We start from the raw sequence: 19,687 nt of genomic DNA on the forward strand, positions 1-19,687 counted from the left end.
CTTTACTTGTTGACCACTTTATCTAGAAACCTGTTCCCAGAGGTGGATGAACATCTTCACCTCTGCATTTGTGTCCAAAGACTGATATCTAACTGGATGTCAGTTTTGCATTTATATTTTCATTAGAAGTTTTTCAGTGATATTCTGTATTTATGATTATGTAATTTTTAGTTATGGATACAAATAAAAATCTAAGCAACTGATAAAAAATATATTTTTAATGAATTTTTTTAAAGTTTGGCTTAGCGATGTGAAATATCCCATCCTGTGGTTTGGTTTGTTTGTTTAAGTATAGCAAAGCACTTGAGGGCTATATGCCTAAGGTGAGAGATGCCTTCATGGAGGCTCGGACCGAACTACCAGTGTTCAACAATGTTACTGCTCAGCTGCTGGTTCACAGTCCTATGAGATCATACTACTGCAACAGAATATCATCTCCAAAGTGAGTTTCACTAAACTGCATGCTGTCACATAAGAGGATTAAGTATTGATTCGTACATGGTACATCCATTGTGAAGGAATTAAGGAATTGTGGTTATACTCAGTAAGCATCGTATTGTTGTGTGAGCAAGAAATACTATGGAACGAACAAAATGATTAGCTCCATCTCCAAAAATGAGATGTGTTTGGACCTTCAGTATTCCATTATCTCCATAAAATTTCATTGATCTCTCATGTTTCTCACTGTTATCCTCTGACCATTCCTTCTGAATAATCTTTTATGAGTATTCCACTATCTCCTTAAAATTTCATTGATCCCTCATATTTCTTACTGTTATCTTCTGATCATTCTTTTTGAATGCGATAAACTTCAGCTCTTCACTTGTCATGTTCTGAGAAACAGATTTAACGTCCTTTCTTAAAATATTGTAAAATCTCATTATCCAAACGATCACCCATGATATTCAAGGATATTTTGAAAAATATAAGAATCATTGACTAAATGTTTGATCTTGAGTATTTGAGACACCCAATACAATTTTCCTTCATTCTTGCAAAGCTTCTTCTGAGCAAATTAATTTTATGTCAGCTCATAACATTTTAGGACCTTTCAACCATGGAGGACCTTTCTGCCATTTCGACTTCAGTAAGGTAAAATAACATGGATGGTAAGTCATCTAAGTTCATCTCATTTGGCACAAAATGCCATCAGTTTGCTTTCTATTTCTTTTACACATTTTCCAACAAAAGTATTTCAGGGTTCATTTTTCGTGATCCAAAATTGAAGTATAATCATTTATTCAGTCCAGAAGAACAGTTTGAGAAACATTTCAAGCAGTTGTAATATGGTAGATGCCAGTCTTCTCAACAATTGTAAACAGCGAGTGGTTGGCCTACTGGGGCTCCTCTTGATTTAGTGCAGATTAATTGTATTGAAATGCCTCTTTCATTTTTCATTATGTAAAAAAGGCATAACAAGCATAGGCATCTTTAGGTGCATCAGTAAATATGTGCGAAGTTGCAAGTCGATTATGCCCCTCAGTATTCTTCGAGTAATGGTACATTTTTCGATATGATGCACATTTTTGTTCCACATATTGAAACTCTTTTGCATATCAGCAAGTAACAGTTTTTCCCTCGTGTATTGCAGCACTTTTGTGCATCAGCAGGTAACAATTCATCCCAGCCAATTTTATTTCTCCAAGGTTCCTTTAAAAGTAATTTTGGCAGTAACAACATGGGGGCAAATGATGCACAATCATATTCAACAGATTCTTCCATTGTAAAACAATTTATCAATGAATATTCCATTTCAGTCTCAGTAACATCTGACCTTGCTCCTCACTTCCATTAGAAAACCAGCACCGGCACTCAAATCGTTCTTCAGCTATTGTGGCTTGGAATATCAGCTAGTGAATCTCTTCAGTGTTGCTCATACTTGTAACTAAATTATCTGTGTATAAACCTTCTTTTAATTTTTTGATTGTTTCCTGATATTCTGCATTTTGATACCTTACAATATTCAGGTGCTCTCTTGCAATAGCATTTAAACAGGAAGGATTTGATTGGCTCTAAATGCCACGTGACAGTGTCAGTAAATTTCACTGTTTTGATATCTTTCATCCTTCCACCACGAAAATCTTAAGACATCTCAATCTTTGGGCCTTACATTTAGTTGTAGAAAGGCTTGCTTGATGTCTGCCATAATATCTATTACCCCAAGTCTAAATTTCAACAGAAGTGGAAATATTTGTTGAGAAAACTTGATCTCTTACTTCAGCTTTCATTTAAGGATGTAGAACCTTGATGTTAAACTGATGCATAGACGACTGGACATATTTTCATAGTATTGCTTAATAATTTTAAGACAGATCGATGAGGCAGATAATGAAAAAAATTATTAATGAATGGGTTTAACACAGTTTCAGTTATGCAATCATTTTCCCATCTGCATAGAACATCATTCTATTATCCAAACATGTCATCCTTAACTAGGTGTTTAGACATTATTATTAGTTATTATCAAGAACAGGATGTGCACTAATCATAGAAGTATTACTTCATTCATATCTTTGATCTTGATTAAGCTGAATGGTTTCTTGAAAATGAACTAATGTTTCTTGATTCAAGATATCAGCATATTTTCTTGTGATGGGACTATCTTATTCCTAAAATTTCCAAGTTCCAAAATTTTGACATTTCAAAATTTTGGAGATTTAAAGTCAGTAGATTAATAAAAGCATTTTTCTCGATTGTTCCTAATATACACAATCCTAATTTTCTTTAGACTGCTAAAATTTCGGATTTCACAATTTCTGTTCATCCTAAAAGCAGTTCTCCTAGTAATTCGGGTGAAAAGATGAAGTCCATGTTTAAAAGTTGAAAATTTATGTCTGCAGCGAATCTGCCTGCCCGATGTATCTGAAGGAATTTTATTTTACTCTGTCTTTATAACTTTGCTAGGCTATACTACAAATTATGCATAATCAAAACAGTTAATGTAGAATTTGCTGCGACATATCAGCCTGATACAAGGTCTCAGGTTATGCTAGTGCCATAAGTTCAAACTTGTGTGAAACTCGTTTAACTATGGGAGGATGCATTTGGTATAAAGACCCTGTAATGCATGTACTTTCTGCTCTGGTTTTACCTGTTTTTTTTTATGAACACCCTTTTACCGGTTACAATAACTTTTATTTTGCTCATTTCTGTGTTCATTCTTACATGTGTTGCACTGCTTTATGTCTTGGTTATTGCTTACTTGTTGCAGTGCTTACTTTTTCTTTCGCACCTGTTGAATTTTTAAAATATTATTATCATTAGAGCTGTTAGTCAAAGAAAAAGTTATACAGTCAAAAGTCTTTAATCCGGATGTCCATAATCCGGAATAATCTATAATCCGGACCTCAAAGCTACAAACTTTCTGCGGATGCACGTTTAATGTATAACAGATGGTATAAGTTAAAATTATCTAATTATCTATTTCAGTTAATGTTGCAGATTGCGTTGTTCCTTAATCTTCTGATTGGATCCGGCTTATTATTTTTTACAGACTGTTAGAGCAATTTTATAAAAGTAAGCTTGAACTTTCAATTATGTCAAAAAGAATTACCGATTCAGGGGCTGCCAAAGGATCTACAAAGCAAAAGCATGTTTCGATGTCCATTAAACAAAAAGTGGAATTGCTGCAAAAAAATGGATAAAGGCATGAAGAAAGTGACAGAAAGGTGATTTGTTTCTCTAACCATTCCGAAATCTGTTTATCAATCGTCGCAGCACGCAATGAACTGGAAGTTGATTTGTCAGCACTATCCTCATCTTCAGGGCAGAAGATTTTATTTTATTCGGCTCATAATTCCTCACTAAATGTAGTGTTTCATCTCGAAAGTAAACAAATAAATATTAAGCTTTTTTTTTTGTAAATTTTGATACCCTTTAGATCATAACTGCTCTTTATTTCATAAATTACGGTTTCATATTTTTAATTTTATAATTTCTGCATGCCATCTTACCAGATTTAAATTGATGATCTATAATCCAGAAAAAACCCTAATCTGAAATCGTCAAAAGTCTCGACAAGTCCGGATTAAAGACTTTTGACTGTACAGCTGCTTTTAAGCATTCAACATTGAAGAAAGTGACAGAAATTGGAAACTGGGCCGCAGCTAGAAAATTTCAGGTTGATAAGAAATTTTTTTGGTGGTGGAAGTCTGAACAAGAATTAGAATAGGCTTCAGAATAAAAGATTTTGTCAGTCTGGTGTCATAGTCTGGCTTGTTTTAGAAGACAATTTAGATAAATGGACAAGAAAACAAAGAGAAAAGGGATTATCAGTATTGACAGTTAGAATTCACCTTCAAAAATAATTGCTCAAGAAATGTGCATTAAAAACTTTGTTGAAGGTTTTTGATGTTTCAGGTTCATAAAACAAAAGGCATTATCCATCAGGACCAAAACTAGAATTGGACAGAAGCTTCCTGGGGAGAAACTTGAAAAAAAGATAGCATTTTTGGAGTAAACATCTAAAAAAACTCATAATGTATAATTCAAGAACAAAATTTTAACAGATGACAAATAATTAATATGGATGAAGTGCCGGTTACTTTTGACTGTCTTCCAAGCAGAAGTGTTCATTCAATAGATGAAAATACTATTTCTGTGTTAATAATTGGGATAAAAAAACTTCTTTGGGTTGTGGCACCAATGGAGAGAAGTTAACAGCTTTGAAAATTTTCAAAAGAAAACTTCTCTAAAGGGCCTTATTATTTCCGCCAATGGAAAAGAATGCATGCATGAAGAAATGATATTGTTTCGGCTGTAAAATATTTATCGAAAGAGAAAAGGTGCTTTTTCTCAGCTTCAGCGACTCATCGTTCTGGATTCAACGTGATCCCATTTAGTGGATGGTGTAAAATCTGAAGCAAAAATATTTAGCACTGATTTTGCAGTGATACCAGGTGGGTTATTACAAAAATTTTACAGCCACTAGATCTCACCATCATAAGAATCTTCAAGCACAAATTACAAAAGCAGTGGGAGGAATGGATAAGAAGTGGACCCCATTCCTTTACAAAATCTGGACGGATGAGAACAGATTCATATGAGAAAATTGCCTTGTGGGTCGATAAAGCTTGGCAATCAGTTTGATCTGATATGACCCTATTATTTTTCATGAAATTGGAAATTATCAAAAGATAAAATGAAGATAACAATGTTGAAAGAACTGATTTAAAACAGAGTGATGGTCATTTGTTAAGTTTATTTAATTCATACTTTGAAAAATCATATTTTGAAGGTTTTGTGTAAATAAATGTAATTTACTTTAGTTATAAAATTCTGTTTAATTATCTAATTTATGTTCTTTTTTCATAAAATTATAATTTGTGGTGATAAATATAGTTTACCAAACCAGTAAAAATAATATCTATTAGAAATCAACATAGTTCGTTACTGGCAAATTCAAGATAAGATTTTTGTTTATTTTTTATTTATTTTATATATTACTGTTCATAGTTATATTGAAAATGTAATAAAAGTTTTTCAGTGATGATTAACCAGTATGGAAGGGAGTTACTTAATAAATGAATATTAAGTGCCATGTTTCAGAATGCTTTGTTGTGACGTATATGGCAGTGCTCCTTATCTAATGAACTCCATTTTTTAGTCAATTATCATGTGTGTGGAATATATGCCAGGGTGGCTTATCTACCTGAAATTACAGTATATCAGCTCCAAGCAGTGTTTGTATTGGTGGTTCTCCTGAATCAACTTTTGTTAACTTAAGTCCTCAAGCTGTGAGCTGAGAAATTAATTGCATGTCCTTAAATCTGAATAAAGGATCAGAATAAAGGATTCATACATATTTTTGGTTGATCAAAAAGAGATACTTGACAAGAAAAATTATCACTTATGTTTTCTAAATGAATATTATAATGGTGATGCAGTGCTTCTGTTGTCTGTCCTCCTTTGAAACATTCTTGAGTCAGTATCACCTTCCTATTATGAGAAAACTGTAGTTCCTTTGCCAAAGCTTCTTCATTGTAAGAATGGTGAAATTCATCATCTAACAATGCTCTTACATATTTCATTCTACCTTTATTTCTAATATGAAGCATAAGAGTATTCACATACTCGTATATTATTCTAGGAGATGATTGCACAGTAAAAAGAAAATTCTTTTCTTCTATTTTGGATTGTTCCTTCTTACTTAAATCCGAACATATCAAAGTATAACACCTTCAACCAAAAATTATACACTTTACATTACTTTACTTACATTTTACATTTGGCAAATTTTTGCCAAATGTCCCACTTTCAAACATACCAGACAGCATTTTTATTCTTGATTGCTACTGGTGTCTTCTCATCAAAAGACATTTTTAGTACTCTTCTGCTGTCTTGACTGTTGTGAGCTCTATCACAAAAAAATACAGTGTAACATAGAATCCGCTGTTTTGACTGTTGTGAGTTCTATCACAAAAATACAATGTAACATACATACAAAAAATACAATGTAGCTTTAACACATTCGGTGAAATGACTGCAAATTATGCTGTTATGCTTTACCCAGTATCAAATCATGCTTTCAAATGATGTTTCAAAGGCATGAGATAATCACAAATTCAATTTAGAAACTGATTCTGTATGGAATCTGATAAAAGAAAAATTGTTGAAAGAATTAACGACTTTCCTAAGAAATGAAGTTGACTGTTGTGAGTAATTATGCTGAACACTGTGCTTTAGCTTAGCACAGTGTTCAGCATAATCTGATTTTGATTTATACACAAAGCAGAATCTGATTTCGATTTATACACGAAAGTTAAAAGGTCAACCCCAGATTTATATGTTATTGGTATACCATCAGCATCTGCTCTGTTTCTTGTTACGTCATGAAATAATCCATTTTGAATCCATTTTACAATCTGTTTTGCAATAAGGAACCCTTTTTTCTGCCCGTATACAGATGTCATGGGAAAAAATAGTCACAATGGATTTGGGAATGATCAAAATAGATATTTCCACTGGAATTTGATAATCTAAAATTTTCATATTACCATACTTCTTTTACTTTCTACAAGGAAGTATAGTAATTGCAAAAAATTCAGTTATCAGATTTCACCAGAACCATCTCTATTGACCATTCTTGAATCCATTTTGACAATATTTTTTTGCTTGACATCTGTATGTGGGGGCAGAATAAAGGACTCTTTATTCCAAAACACATTGAAAAATTGATTTTTTTCTTGATGTCTGTATTCTTTTTTTAATGGCTGGCCATTTTAATAGCGATTAGCCTTGCTCCACTGCAAGTGCCGGAAGTAATGGCCATTTCATTATGGAAGCACCTAATAGGTGTTTACCATTGCCTCCTATGAAAGGATGGACAATTACAATCGGGGCTTATCCGGGTTTCAAACCTGGCCCTTCTCTATGGCAGTCAGGGTCACTAACCACTATACCGGCTGGGTGGCTGATGTATGTATCTTACATAACTCAAAAAATGATTAGCCATAGAACATTGAAAGTTTGTATATGGGACTATTATAACATCTAGTTGTGTACCTCCCTTTTTATTGCAACTGGCAGTACCAAAAGTATATATATAATTACAAAACAATTCTTTTGAAAACAAAACACAAGTAGGCCTAGTATTTTTGCTCTTTAAGCTGCAGAGAAATTATCATTAAAGGTATAAAGTAAGAAATTTAGAACTAATATTTCACAAAGAGCAGAAATTGAAATTTATAATTAATAAATTTCAAATAATCATATAAATGTAACAAAGAATTAAAAAAATATTAAAACCAAAACATTACAAACAAGCAAAACACCACTTCAAAAAACTTATGAAATTTAAAGAAAAATGAACAAAAACACAAGACGAATTCAATCAACCTCAATGTCACTTCATCAGGACGGAGGAACTTTGAAATTAATTGAAATCTCTCTTCTATAAAAGTCCTTGCTTTTCTGTATCCAGAATAGCTGGTGAACCATTTCAATTAATTTTAATTATATATATGTATATACCCTCTCTCTTTATCCACTTTAAAAGCCTTTACAGGGCTTTTATTTTTGCATATATTGACTGTAGTCATACACTTCCAATATATAAGTGCTTTAAATGTGAAAAATATTCATGTTTTGGCAAAGACAAATTAAAAAAACAAAAATTGACAAATAACAAAATTTAACTTTTAATAGTCACCCAGCTCTTATATTTGGAGAAACTTAAATAGTCAGTGTGAAAAAATAAAAATGCAAAAAGTTTGATTCCTGATCCCCTCCCCCAAAAGAAAAAGTTTCAGAATTTTAAATTATGTTCAAAGGAGCATTTTTTTAACGCTTTGTGTGTAACCTTTATTTATTAAATATCATGCTCTTCACACTTAAACCATAAAATTCAGTTCAACAGCAATATCGCAAAAATAATTTTAAAATGAGCATATCTTTAGAATTTCCAATACACAGTCTCGTGCGCTATAAATTTTTTTTTTTTTGGGTTGCCATACAGTGTTGCCATTGCTCGCTTGAAATCGTTCAATTTCTTAATCAGAAACTCATAAATGCTTTACAGAATTTGAAATAGGTAATAAAACAAATTTGCATTGGCAACAACCAATGCCAAATTTGGGCTTCCAGATGCCAATATGGAGGAGGATTGCATCATTCAAAATTTGATGGCTCTAGATACCATTGTTTTATTACAATGCGAGAAACATACAAACTTTTATGCAGATTCTTCATTATTTAATTTCTTTAAATATAATACAGGGGGATAATATTTGATGGCAACAATTTGAAAAGTGAATCTGTCATTTATAGTGAACCAATGCAAAATGCCAAAATGAAAATAATAGTCCTTCAGGAAAAAAAAAAAAAAAAAAAAAGGAAACTGACTGTAAATTAATTTCAAAGTTAAAAATTTTTATTCTTTTATGTCATTTTTAACTTGCTTTATTATCATTTTTAACTTGCTTCAGAGATTGGTTAATTAAATTAGGATAATACGAGGAAATAAGCTTAAATGAAGCACAGCAAAAGAATGTGTATAAATTAGTAGGCCATAAAAGGCAGTGGTGTAACAAGGGTGAGGCAAGGGGTGTATGATGCCCTGGGCGCCGCTCGCAGAGGGGTGCCAAATGGTCTCCAAACAAGATTTTCATCATACCACTGTGTTTTTTTTGGGAGGGGCGCGCCAAAAAATGGTTTTTTGCCCCAGGTGCCAGTTATGCTCACTACTCTGCTGGTAAAAGGAAGTCATGCGGTACCAACATAAACTTTTTTTCTTCTCCAAATGAAATATTTAACAGTGCAATGGAATGTTTTGATCTTTAGTGTGAAAACTGGATAAAGAAACAAAAATATCTTTCTCCATCAAAAAGAAAATCATTTTAAATCTAAAAATATGTATGCATGTTACATTTGAAATAGGAAAGTTTTTTTTTCCTTGTATATGAGTGGATAAGTTGTTAGTAGTGTCTGAAAGTTTGAAAAATCCAACAACTTCATGGAAAGTCAAAGAAATAAAATAGGTTGCACAAAATGTAAGCAATTTTTAAAAACTTTAGGAAAAGTCAGAGCTTTCCCCTTAAGTCAAGGAAATAATATTACTAATAATGAACATTTAAAAAAATAAAGACTAGCCTACTTACAGGTAGGCTAATCTGTTTAAGTACTAAAATGTTTTTATTTTAAATATTAATCACAAACAAAACTTGTCATTTGTTCTTTCATAAAAAAGTATTAATTTTTAATTTAACTTTTAATTAAAATTTAATTATATCTTTAAGAAATACTTTTATTACAATACTTACATTTACTTAAAGATATTTTGCTATATTTTTTTTTTTTCCTAAAATTTGTCATGGGTCTTTAATCAGGTATTTTAGTAAATGAAATTCCAGAATAAGAGGTAGAATTTTAAGTATGATATTCTATGGAATAAAGGCACTGTCTAAGTGCTGAAAAATGTCATGGGGATAATTAACACAAACTGCACTACTATTGCTTATTATAATAGCCATGGCTAGTTGAGCCATTTTAATTTAGTCCTGCATCAGCTGTACTGGTATGCCTGGAACCAACAAGGTAATAAAGTGTATCATTAGTTTTTCCTAATTCTTTTCCTATATTATCATAAAATATTGTACATAATTAAGTAGCTTGCTTTTGGTCCTAATTAGAACCATATTTTCGTCAAGTATTTACCTATATATATATATATATATAAAATATTAAAAAAATATGATGGCTTTGCTCTTTGCGAACCAGCAACCTTTAATTAATTTTCTGCAATTCAGGATCTTCCCCTAGACCAGTACCTTCTAGAACATTCGTGCCTATTACATAACCTCCTCATATAAATGCTGCGTCATAAGTTCTCCTACACAGATGCCTTCTCGCCTTCATTCTGCTAATGCCTACACTATGCTCCTCTTTCGTTGTTAGACGTTGTAACATATTAAAGTCAGTCGTATCTAATAATTCAATTACTGAATAAGTTATTTGAGTAACTTCATCTGGAAAAAATCATCTGCTCTAAAATAAAATAAAGATATGCTGTAAAAAGCGAAAAGTCCTGAGTCGTCATTTTTCTCCATGGTGCAATCATCCCAGCTTCGTCAACCATCTGCCAAAATGTGAAATGGAATAGCCTCACATTCACCCACGATGTGTTGGAATAACTGAAAACATTACAGTTATTAATTAGCCGGTAGGATTTATCCTCTACGTGGGAAAAAAGCTCCTGGATTTATTTCTAACGCGCTTCTAAATTCAACAGTGGGTCAAGGACAGTGTGTGATCGTCTTATGCTTTTGCTTCTTTTCCGGCGATGCTTAAGTGTTTTACCTCACCTCCAAAAGTTATGCATTTTATCAAGTGCTTCTAAAGTGATTGATTTCAGTGTTCAAATTGATGTGTATGCGAACTCTTAAATTCAAGATTTTGTGATTGAAATGCTAACACGCTCAAAAACGGCAAAAATGTCAAATGATAAGCAAGAATCCGTAGCTATTGTGGATACAGTGAAATTTCAATTCCCTATTTTTGACGGCACAAGTACAAATTTTCCAATAGACAAATATATTCTATTGTTTGAAGAGAAATATGCCGTAAAGAACATTCCAGAAAAGGAAAAGAAATTTGTTTTCTCAGAGTGTATTAGAGGAGAGGCTTTAGCCCTCTATTTACGTGATTGTTTAGATAAAGACTGGAACAACATAAAGGATATTTTCGAGACATACTTCACAACATCGGAATCTGTTACTTTTAATGATTTTGTGTCTTTAAAATATGAGAAATTTAATAATATTGATGTTTATTTTCGTAATAAGTTGAAATTAGGAGCCAGCTCGAAACTAACAGATTCCACAATGGTGGAAGCACTTACGGAAGGACTTCCTGAGTCTCAAAGAATGCTGTTAACAGTGCAAAAAATAGACACACCGAAAGACTGGATTACTCTTGCTAGGAAACTGTTTCCAGTTCAGATGCTGTTGGACGGTCTAGGAAATAGTAATTACCAATTTGTTTCTCCAAGGCAAACTGTTCCGAGGTGCTATTATCCCAGACCTGTGCAAGCCATTCCTTATCAAAGTTTTCATAGTGTGAGACCTTTTAATTATCAACAAGTGCAATACCGACCTCTACAGTAGCGTATCGGCCAAATCGATATCCACAATTACCTGCTATTAATTATAACACGGTTCCTAAAAGAGAAGTTAAAAAATGATATAACTTTAAAGTGAATGTCCAAATTGGGCAGGAAAAAATTCCCAGTATTATTCATACGGGATCGCAAATTAACGTTTTACCGTTAAAAATTTTTAAAAAATTGGTGATAAATTTAGAGAAATTTCAGTGAAATCCCATGATAAAATATTTTGAATATCTAGTCAAGTTCACATAGAGAAAATAATCAAAGTAAAGTGTAAAGTAGGTAAAATAGAAAATAATGTGATATTTTATGTATTAGATTTAAATTTGAATTATATATTGCTTTCATCACCATGTGTTTCATTATTTAAATTACAATTGAATTTTCATAATTATGAAGTGTATCAGCTTGGAAAACAGGTAAGTAAAAATGTTAAAGTAGACAAGTTTTTCCAAAATAATTATGTATGTAAAAATTATATTAGTGCTGAACAATCTAGTAAATATTTTGATAATAGCGAAAATTTTGTATGTAAAAATGATCTTAGTATTAAAAATTGTGGTAATTATTTTGAAAATAGTAAAAATTCTGATAGTAAATTACAGAAATTGTTGAATGATTATAATCATGTATTTGCAAAAAGTAAATATGATGTTGGTTGTATAAGGGTTGAACCTCCCAGAGTTATATTAAATTCTGAATTACCAATAGCCTATAGACCATATAGAGCATCTCCTAAAGATAATAGTGAAATTAAAAAACAAATAGATGAATTGTTAAAAGCTGGAATTATTAAACCTTCTTATAGTCCTTATGCTCCTCCTGTAACTTATAAGCAAGATGAGCAGTCCAGAAGCAGATTGTGTATTAATTTCAGAAAGCTTAACCAAATTACTAAAACTGATTCTGAACCTATTCCTAGAATTGATGCTGTATTAGATCAATTAACAAATGCAAAAATCTTTTCTACATTGGATATGGCATCAGGCTATTGGCATATAAAATTAAATGAAAAGGTTACTGAAAAATTGGCATTCACTACAAATTTTGGACTTTATGAGTTTACTAGATTACCTTTTGGTTGGAAAAATTCCCCAGCTGTTTTCCAACGAGCTCTTAGGCAAATTTTAAACAAATATCAGATTCAATTTGCTTTAAATTATTTTGATGATATTATAGTATTCTGTCCAAATTTTGATGAACATTTAAATCATCTTAAAATAGTATTTGATATATGTGAGAAAGAGAATATAAAATTAAAACAATCTAAATGTAATTTTGCTAAAGAAAAAATAAATTTTCTAGGATATGAAATTCAAGCAGGTAAATACCAGCCCAGTAATGCAAATATAGAGGTTATTAAGAAATTGCAGTCCCCTAAAAATATCAAAGAATTACAAAGATTTTTAGGAAGTATTAATGTTTATCATAAATTTATTCAAACTTATGCTAAAATTAGAGCCCCATTAACAAATTTACTTAAGAAAGATACTCCTTATAATTGGACTGATGAATGTCAAAAAGCTTTTCAAAAATTAAAAGATGCATTGATTTCTAGACCTATATTAACTTTGTTTAATCCTAAATATCCCTGTCATGTATTTGTTGATGTGTCCAAAGAGCTGTTGGTGCTGTTTTAAAACAAGAACATCCTGATGGTAGTTTACATCCAATTGCTTTTCATTCTAGAAAACTAAGATATTATTAACAAAATTATGTCATTACTGAGCTGGAATGTTTATCTATTATTGATGCAATTGATGAATTTTATTATTATTTACATGGTAACCATTTTACTGTACATACTGATCATGCTGCTTTAGTTTGGCTTAAAAATATAAAACACCCTACAGGTCGTCTATTTAGGTGGTCTTTAAAATTATCTATGTATGATTTTGATATAAAATATAAAAAAGGATCTACTAATGTTGAAGCTGACATGCTCTCTAGAAATCCTATGTGTCAACATTTAAGATTGCAAGTTAATTTATTATCATTAGAAGAAATAAAAGAATATCAAAATTTAGATAATGTTTGTAATACTAAGTATAGAAAAATGAATGATGTCTTAACTATCAAAAAACAGGGATTGTACAAAATTGTGATACCCATGTCTCTACGTACGAAATTACTTGAAAAGGCCCATATACAATTTGGTCATATTGCTGTATCATCTATGCTAAATTTGTTATCTCCACAATATTATTGTCCAGGAATTGTTCAAGATGTTAGAAATTATTATAAACATTGTGAAGTATGTCAGTTTAATAAGAAAAGTAAACAAAAGAAATTTGGTTTAATGCAAAATTTACCATCAGTTAGTGAACCTTTTGAAATATTATCTATTGATACTGTAGGTGGTTTAAATTATTATAATTCTACTAAAAAGTATATTCACATAATTATTGATCATGCAACTAGATATATCTGGACTTTTGCTTCTAAAAGTGTAGCTACAGATACTTATATAAATTAAAACAAATTTTCCAATTTCAGGTCCCTAAAAAGATTTTAAGTGATAGGAATGCTGCTTTTACATCTCCAAATTTAAGCACTTTTTAAGGAATCATAATGTTAAACAACTGCTAACTACTGCAAATAGACCCCAAACTAATGGTAAAATTGAATGTGTTAATCAAACTATTATAACTAGATTAAAATGTAAACTAAATTCTTATCAAGGTAATATAGCACGGACAAAATTATTACCCCAAGTAACTGAAGAGTATAATAATACCCCTCATTCTGTAACAAAATTCCCTCCATCATATTTAATGTATGAAAAATTACCTTATGATTCCTTAATTCAAAATCAAGAATTGTATCCGTCAATAGAAGAAGCCAGAAAAATAGCTCAAAAGAGATCTGATGATTATCATAATGTAAATAAAGAAAGATATGATATTCATTTTAAACCTAGTAATTTTAAAATTGGTGATTTAGTAATGTATGAAAAATTTCAATACCCTAATAACATAAATTATCTCCTCCATTCTCAGGACTTTATAAAATTTTAAAACAATCTTCTGAAGTTACTTATAAAATTGATAAACCTAATCCTTTAACTAAAAATAAATCAGAAATTGTTCATTCAGCTAGATTAAGACCTTTTAATCCAGCAAGTGAGTTTAAGTTAACTGTCAAAAGTAGTAGAATTCCTACTTCTGTTCAAAATTAAAATTAATTTTTTCAAAATTCTCTATTAAAAATCTTCCTGATTATGACTTTTCATACCTGATTTAGACTTAAACCCTAATTATCACAAGTTATTTTCCCGACTATGACAAATTATTCTCTCGATCTTGACCTTTTATATTTTTCACATAATTTGAATTATTTTGTAGCAAAAATTTTCTTCTTATTGTAGGATAATATTTGTTTCTAATTTACAAAATTATAAAAAAGACTTTAACTTGATTATACAAGTTATCTTCTTATAATTTGATTTTATATGATCTTTTATTTTTCTAAAAGCACTTTGAGGTAATGTACAATGCCAAAAACCAGTTACCTTGTATTAGGCAATGGAGGTTTTTCAATATTTGTACCTAGCACCCCCAACCATCAGCAAGTAATCACGCTGATCTGTTGGCGAGGACATGCCATAGTTTTAAAGTCAAAGTGTTCATTTTCTAGTGTATAATTGTATTATTTATATTGAATTATTTTTTGAATAAGTATAATATTTTGTATTGAAGTGTAAAACATGTCAATCTTTACGATGAGAGGAAAAAATGCATCATATTTGTGAACTATCAACATGCATCATATTTGTGGACTATCTGGCATTTAGAGATTTTACCAGATATTTTCATTCTATTCAAACTCTTTTTATGAAAAGGACTTTCAAAAAACAAAATGGACATTTTTAACAAAATTGAGGACTTTTGTAATTATAACTTATTTATTTATCAGTATTCCATATTTCTTATCTTATAGTTTTAAAATTAGTCATATATTGTATATTTATTTATAACTCATAGTTTTAATGTCAAAATTTCATATGCTATAAAGTCAAAATTTTGTATGAGAAAGTCATGAACTATGATAGGCCATAGTTAAAGCTTGTACGCTATGTCCTGGATGTTTTCATGTCTTTTCTCATACTTTTGCTTTACTCCTGTACTAATGCTTTTCTCACCCCGGCCTCTCTTTTTGACGGGAGGGAAGATGTAAAATATAAAAAAATACGATGGCTTCGCTCTTTGCGAACCAGCAACCTTTAATTAATTTTCTGTAATTCCAGATCTTCCCCTAGACCAGTACCTTCTAGAACATTCGCGCCTATTACATAACCTCCTCACTTAAATGCTGCATCATAAGTTTTTCTACATTTTCCTAGAAGCTAGTCTGTTACATAACCTTTCATATAAATGCTGCATCATAAGTTCTCCTACACAGATACCTTCTCGCCTTCGTTCTGCTAATGCCTCCGCTATGCTCCTCTTTCGTTGTCAGAACGTTATAACGTATTAAAGTCAGTCGTGTCTAATAATTCAATTACTGAATAAGTTATTTGAGTAACTTCATCTGGAAAAAATCATCTGCTCTAAAATAAAATAAAGATATGCTGTAAAAAGTGAAAAGTCCTGAGTCGTCATTTTTCTCCGTGGTGCAATCATCTCAGCTTCGTCAGCCATCTGCCAAAACGTGAAATGAAATAGCCTCACATTCACCCACGATGTGTTGGAATAACTGAAAACATTATATATATATATATATATATATATTAAATTTACTAAAGTATAATGTCTTGTATCTGAGAGTCTTATTTTCGAGCAAATATGATAATTGCCCATAATAATGATCAAAAAGCAATTCTTGTTTTTCATTGCAAGTTTTTCAGCTTTGTGAAATATTACTGATGTATAGAGAAAAATTTTTCGTATGGATCTCTTGTAGGATTTATTGAAGTTTATGGAATTACTAAAGTTTATTTATTTATTTATTTTACAGTCTTATAGAATTTACTGAAGAACTATACATAAATGACTGGATACATGATGCTTGTTTTTTAAATGAAAACGACATTATTGAAGATCAAGTAGCAATCATTTCTGCACATAATAATTTTACTGTGTGGAATATTAAGGAAAGAAAGCAAATAAAAAATGTCCAATGCATAGAAAATTGCATTTTGTATCCTTTGAGCAATTTTATTTTGATAGAATTTTAGAATTTCTTTTACTGGTTAATATTTTTTCTTTGATATTGATATCAGATACACAGGCAGCATATTTAATTGCAATGCTGATGCAATTATTTTAGCAGTTGGAACTGTTTTTCAGAAAATTCTTTTATGGTCTCCTAACTGTGATAATGAAGTTAAAGGTGCAAAAGTACCATTTCATTCACTAGAAGGACATCAGGTAATTCCATTTTAAATTATAATTCTCTTTAAATGATTATTACATTATATATATATTTGTTTTTAAGTTAGCATGATTTTATTGTAGTTGTGTATTATTTGACAGATATGTAAGGATTAAAATCTGATTTAGTTTAGCTTAAAAGCTATTATTGTAAAATGTATGTATATGTACTAATATAATAAAAGCACAAGGAAAAACCGGAGCAGTGTTGATGCGGGCTTAGATCCATATTGAAGAAGAATTTTGATTGTGTAGTATGCTAATAATGTTAACTTGGTAATATCTAAAGAACTTGGCTGCTGAGGCAGTTTTAATTCCATTTTTATTTGCAGTTGATATTTGTGGCCACAATCACTTGGCACTCTAGTCGTGCCTTTCCACAGAAGATTTACATTTTTGATATTGTTGAGATAGAAAGCCAGCCAGCAAAATTACATCTTAGCACAGTAGATAGCAAAGCTGAAGTGCGTAGTTGACATTCGCAAATGAAATAGAAAATAAAAGAGGTTATAGTGAATTTAATTTAATTCGTTAAGTTTGCTTTCATATTTGTTATCTTACATATATATTAAATGCGGCACATTATTATTATGAATATTTATTTATGTACAGGTATGAACTGATTGTATCCAAATTTTTTCTATTGAAACCTTAATCTAAATGGTGTGTAAGATAGTGAAAAATGTTATACTGGATTATTTGGATATTTTTTTTTCTCTCTTTCTAACTGCTTATTTTTCTTTAACATTTGTTTCGTTAGCTTATGAATAATTTACTTTTTTGTCCTTGATTAATTGTGGGTGCTGAATCAGCAGATTACAGGACATGATTCTATACTGATGTTAAACACTGTTAAAAATGTTAAAACATGCTTGTAAGCAAAATCTAATTAATTGGAAATAAAACATTTTACTAGTATTCAAATTTTTCTAAATTCACCATGTTTAATTGTGTCTAGTTACACCGAAATTCAGAGTTATTTTTCTTCTCAGAGCTTTCCTTTTAGAGTTAATGATCATCATAAAGGTTCTGCAGTTTTGGCTGTACTGGAATATCTTTTAAAGTGCACTTTTTTTCTTGATCAGAGTAATAGCTTAGCAGAGCCTCAGAGATTGCTGATTGTGATTTTATTTTTTTTGACTGAGTTTTCATCCCTTGTAATTAAACATTTAAGAAGTTTAATAACTAGAGATGTATAGTGACTTCATGGGAAATAAAAACTAGACAGTAAATATTTGTATATCGCAAGAAAGCGTGGTAAGGAAAAGCATCTTAAAAGCAGAAGCATACAAAATATATGTTGATTCTGCTTGTTATCACAAACGGAATTCTTCTGTAGGAAATTGTTGCAATCAATACAAACTACTGTACTGCCAAGCTAAAGTAACTGTTATGACTAATGAATATTAAAATATAGAGCTGAAGAACACAGAAGGGAAGGTATTACCATAACAATATGGCAGTCTGTATAAAAATTTACAAAGCACATAAAAAAGTAGTCAAAGTACAATGATTTCTACTCCCAAATTACATGCTTGACATTTGTATCTGTTCCGTGATTTTTTCATCTACTTTGAAGTGAAGAAGGACATAAATTTGACATATTTAAAGATATCTGAGGAGAGATAAAGGTAATATTGAATTTGGCTAACAAAGATTACTTTCAGAAAGTGTTCTAATAATGGCAGCATTATTGTCACCATTGCTTCAGATCCCAAAAGGAAAGTCTTTATATCCACTAAAAATTCTAAATTATTCTGTTAATTTTTTACAGACTTAGGAAATTTTATTACTCTGATTTGATTTAAGCTATGTGATTAACTTTAAGAAATGTATTCTGTTTCGGTTCTAAGGCAAGGCAGTTATGATAGAATATTCTTCTAACTAGTCTAATATCCTGATAAAAATAATTACTATATTGTTATAAGTAAAAGTTTGTTCCAGTATTACTCAAAGTTTTTTTTTTCCCCTTCTCTTTGCAGGGTGTTATATTTTCTGTCACCTTTAGTGAAATTCATAAATTAATTTGTTCAACTTCTGATGATCGCAGTCTTAGAATATGGAAAGTTCAGTGTGATTCATCTGTTAAAGACTTTTCTCTGGAATTTTGGAAGAAGTCGAACATTTTTATTGTTCAAATTCTTTTTTCACATGAATCTAGAGTATGGACATCTGCTATTTTAAGAAACTGCATTTTAAGTGTTGGAGAGGTAGAGCAGTGCATATTATTTATTGGTCATTGATATGAAAAATATATAAAATTAATTATTAGATCTATTAATTTTATTCGTATTATAAAAGATTTTGTGTATTATGTAGGTTTCTTAAAATATGTATCATTCTCTGATAAACTGGGTTTCTTAGAATAAAGTTTTAATAAACTGTAAAAATTTTGGGAATATTTGAATTTTACATCAGAATTTTTAACCAGGATAAACAAATGTATAAATTAATTGCATATTTTAAAGAAGAGAAACCTTCTGGTTTTTACATTTCTCTTGTGTACTTTACATCTACATACGCTAAGAGTTGTAGACATAAAATTCATTGTAAACCATTTAAATAAAATAGAATTCATAATAATCAAATATTGTGAAGCTATATAAAGTTTTATGTTGAGTCTTAGGACAAATTAATTTTAAAAGCAATTAATTTTTTCCTTTGAAATAGGAAATTATATGTATCTTAAAAAGCACAACTTTTTCATATTTAC

The 19,687-nt window shown here is 30.6% G+C and overlaps 1 protein-coding gene across 2 annotated transcripts in view; it reads left to right on the forward strand.

Moving 5' to 3' along the window:
• The window catches only part of LOC118205162 (tRNA (34-2'-O)-methyltransferase regulator WDR6), a 104,277-nt gene that overhangs the window by 8,813 nt on the left and 75,777 nt on the right, over positions 1 to 19,687 (forward strand). For both annotated transcript variants that reach the window (XM_085815901.1, XM_085815900.1), the window contains exons 4-6: positions 16,559 to 16,741; positions 16,824 to 16,971; positions 18,957 to 19,184. In XM_085815901.1, coding sequence (XP_085672027.1) covers positions 16,559 to 16,741; positions 16,824 to 16,971; positions 18,957 to 19,184 — 559 coding nt within the window. The remainder of the gene's footprint in view (positions 1 to 16,558; positions 16,742 to 16,823; positions 16,972 to 18,956; positions 19,185 to 19,687) is intronic.

This window comes from Stegodyphus dumicola, chromosome 4, assembly GCF_044657685.1.
Source record: "Stegodyphus dumicola isolate Sdum_Otavi_A_Nest chromosome 4, ASM4465768v1".
NCBI lineage: Eukaryota > Metazoa > Arthropoda > Arachnida > Araneae > Eresidae > Stegodyphus > Stegodyphus dumicola.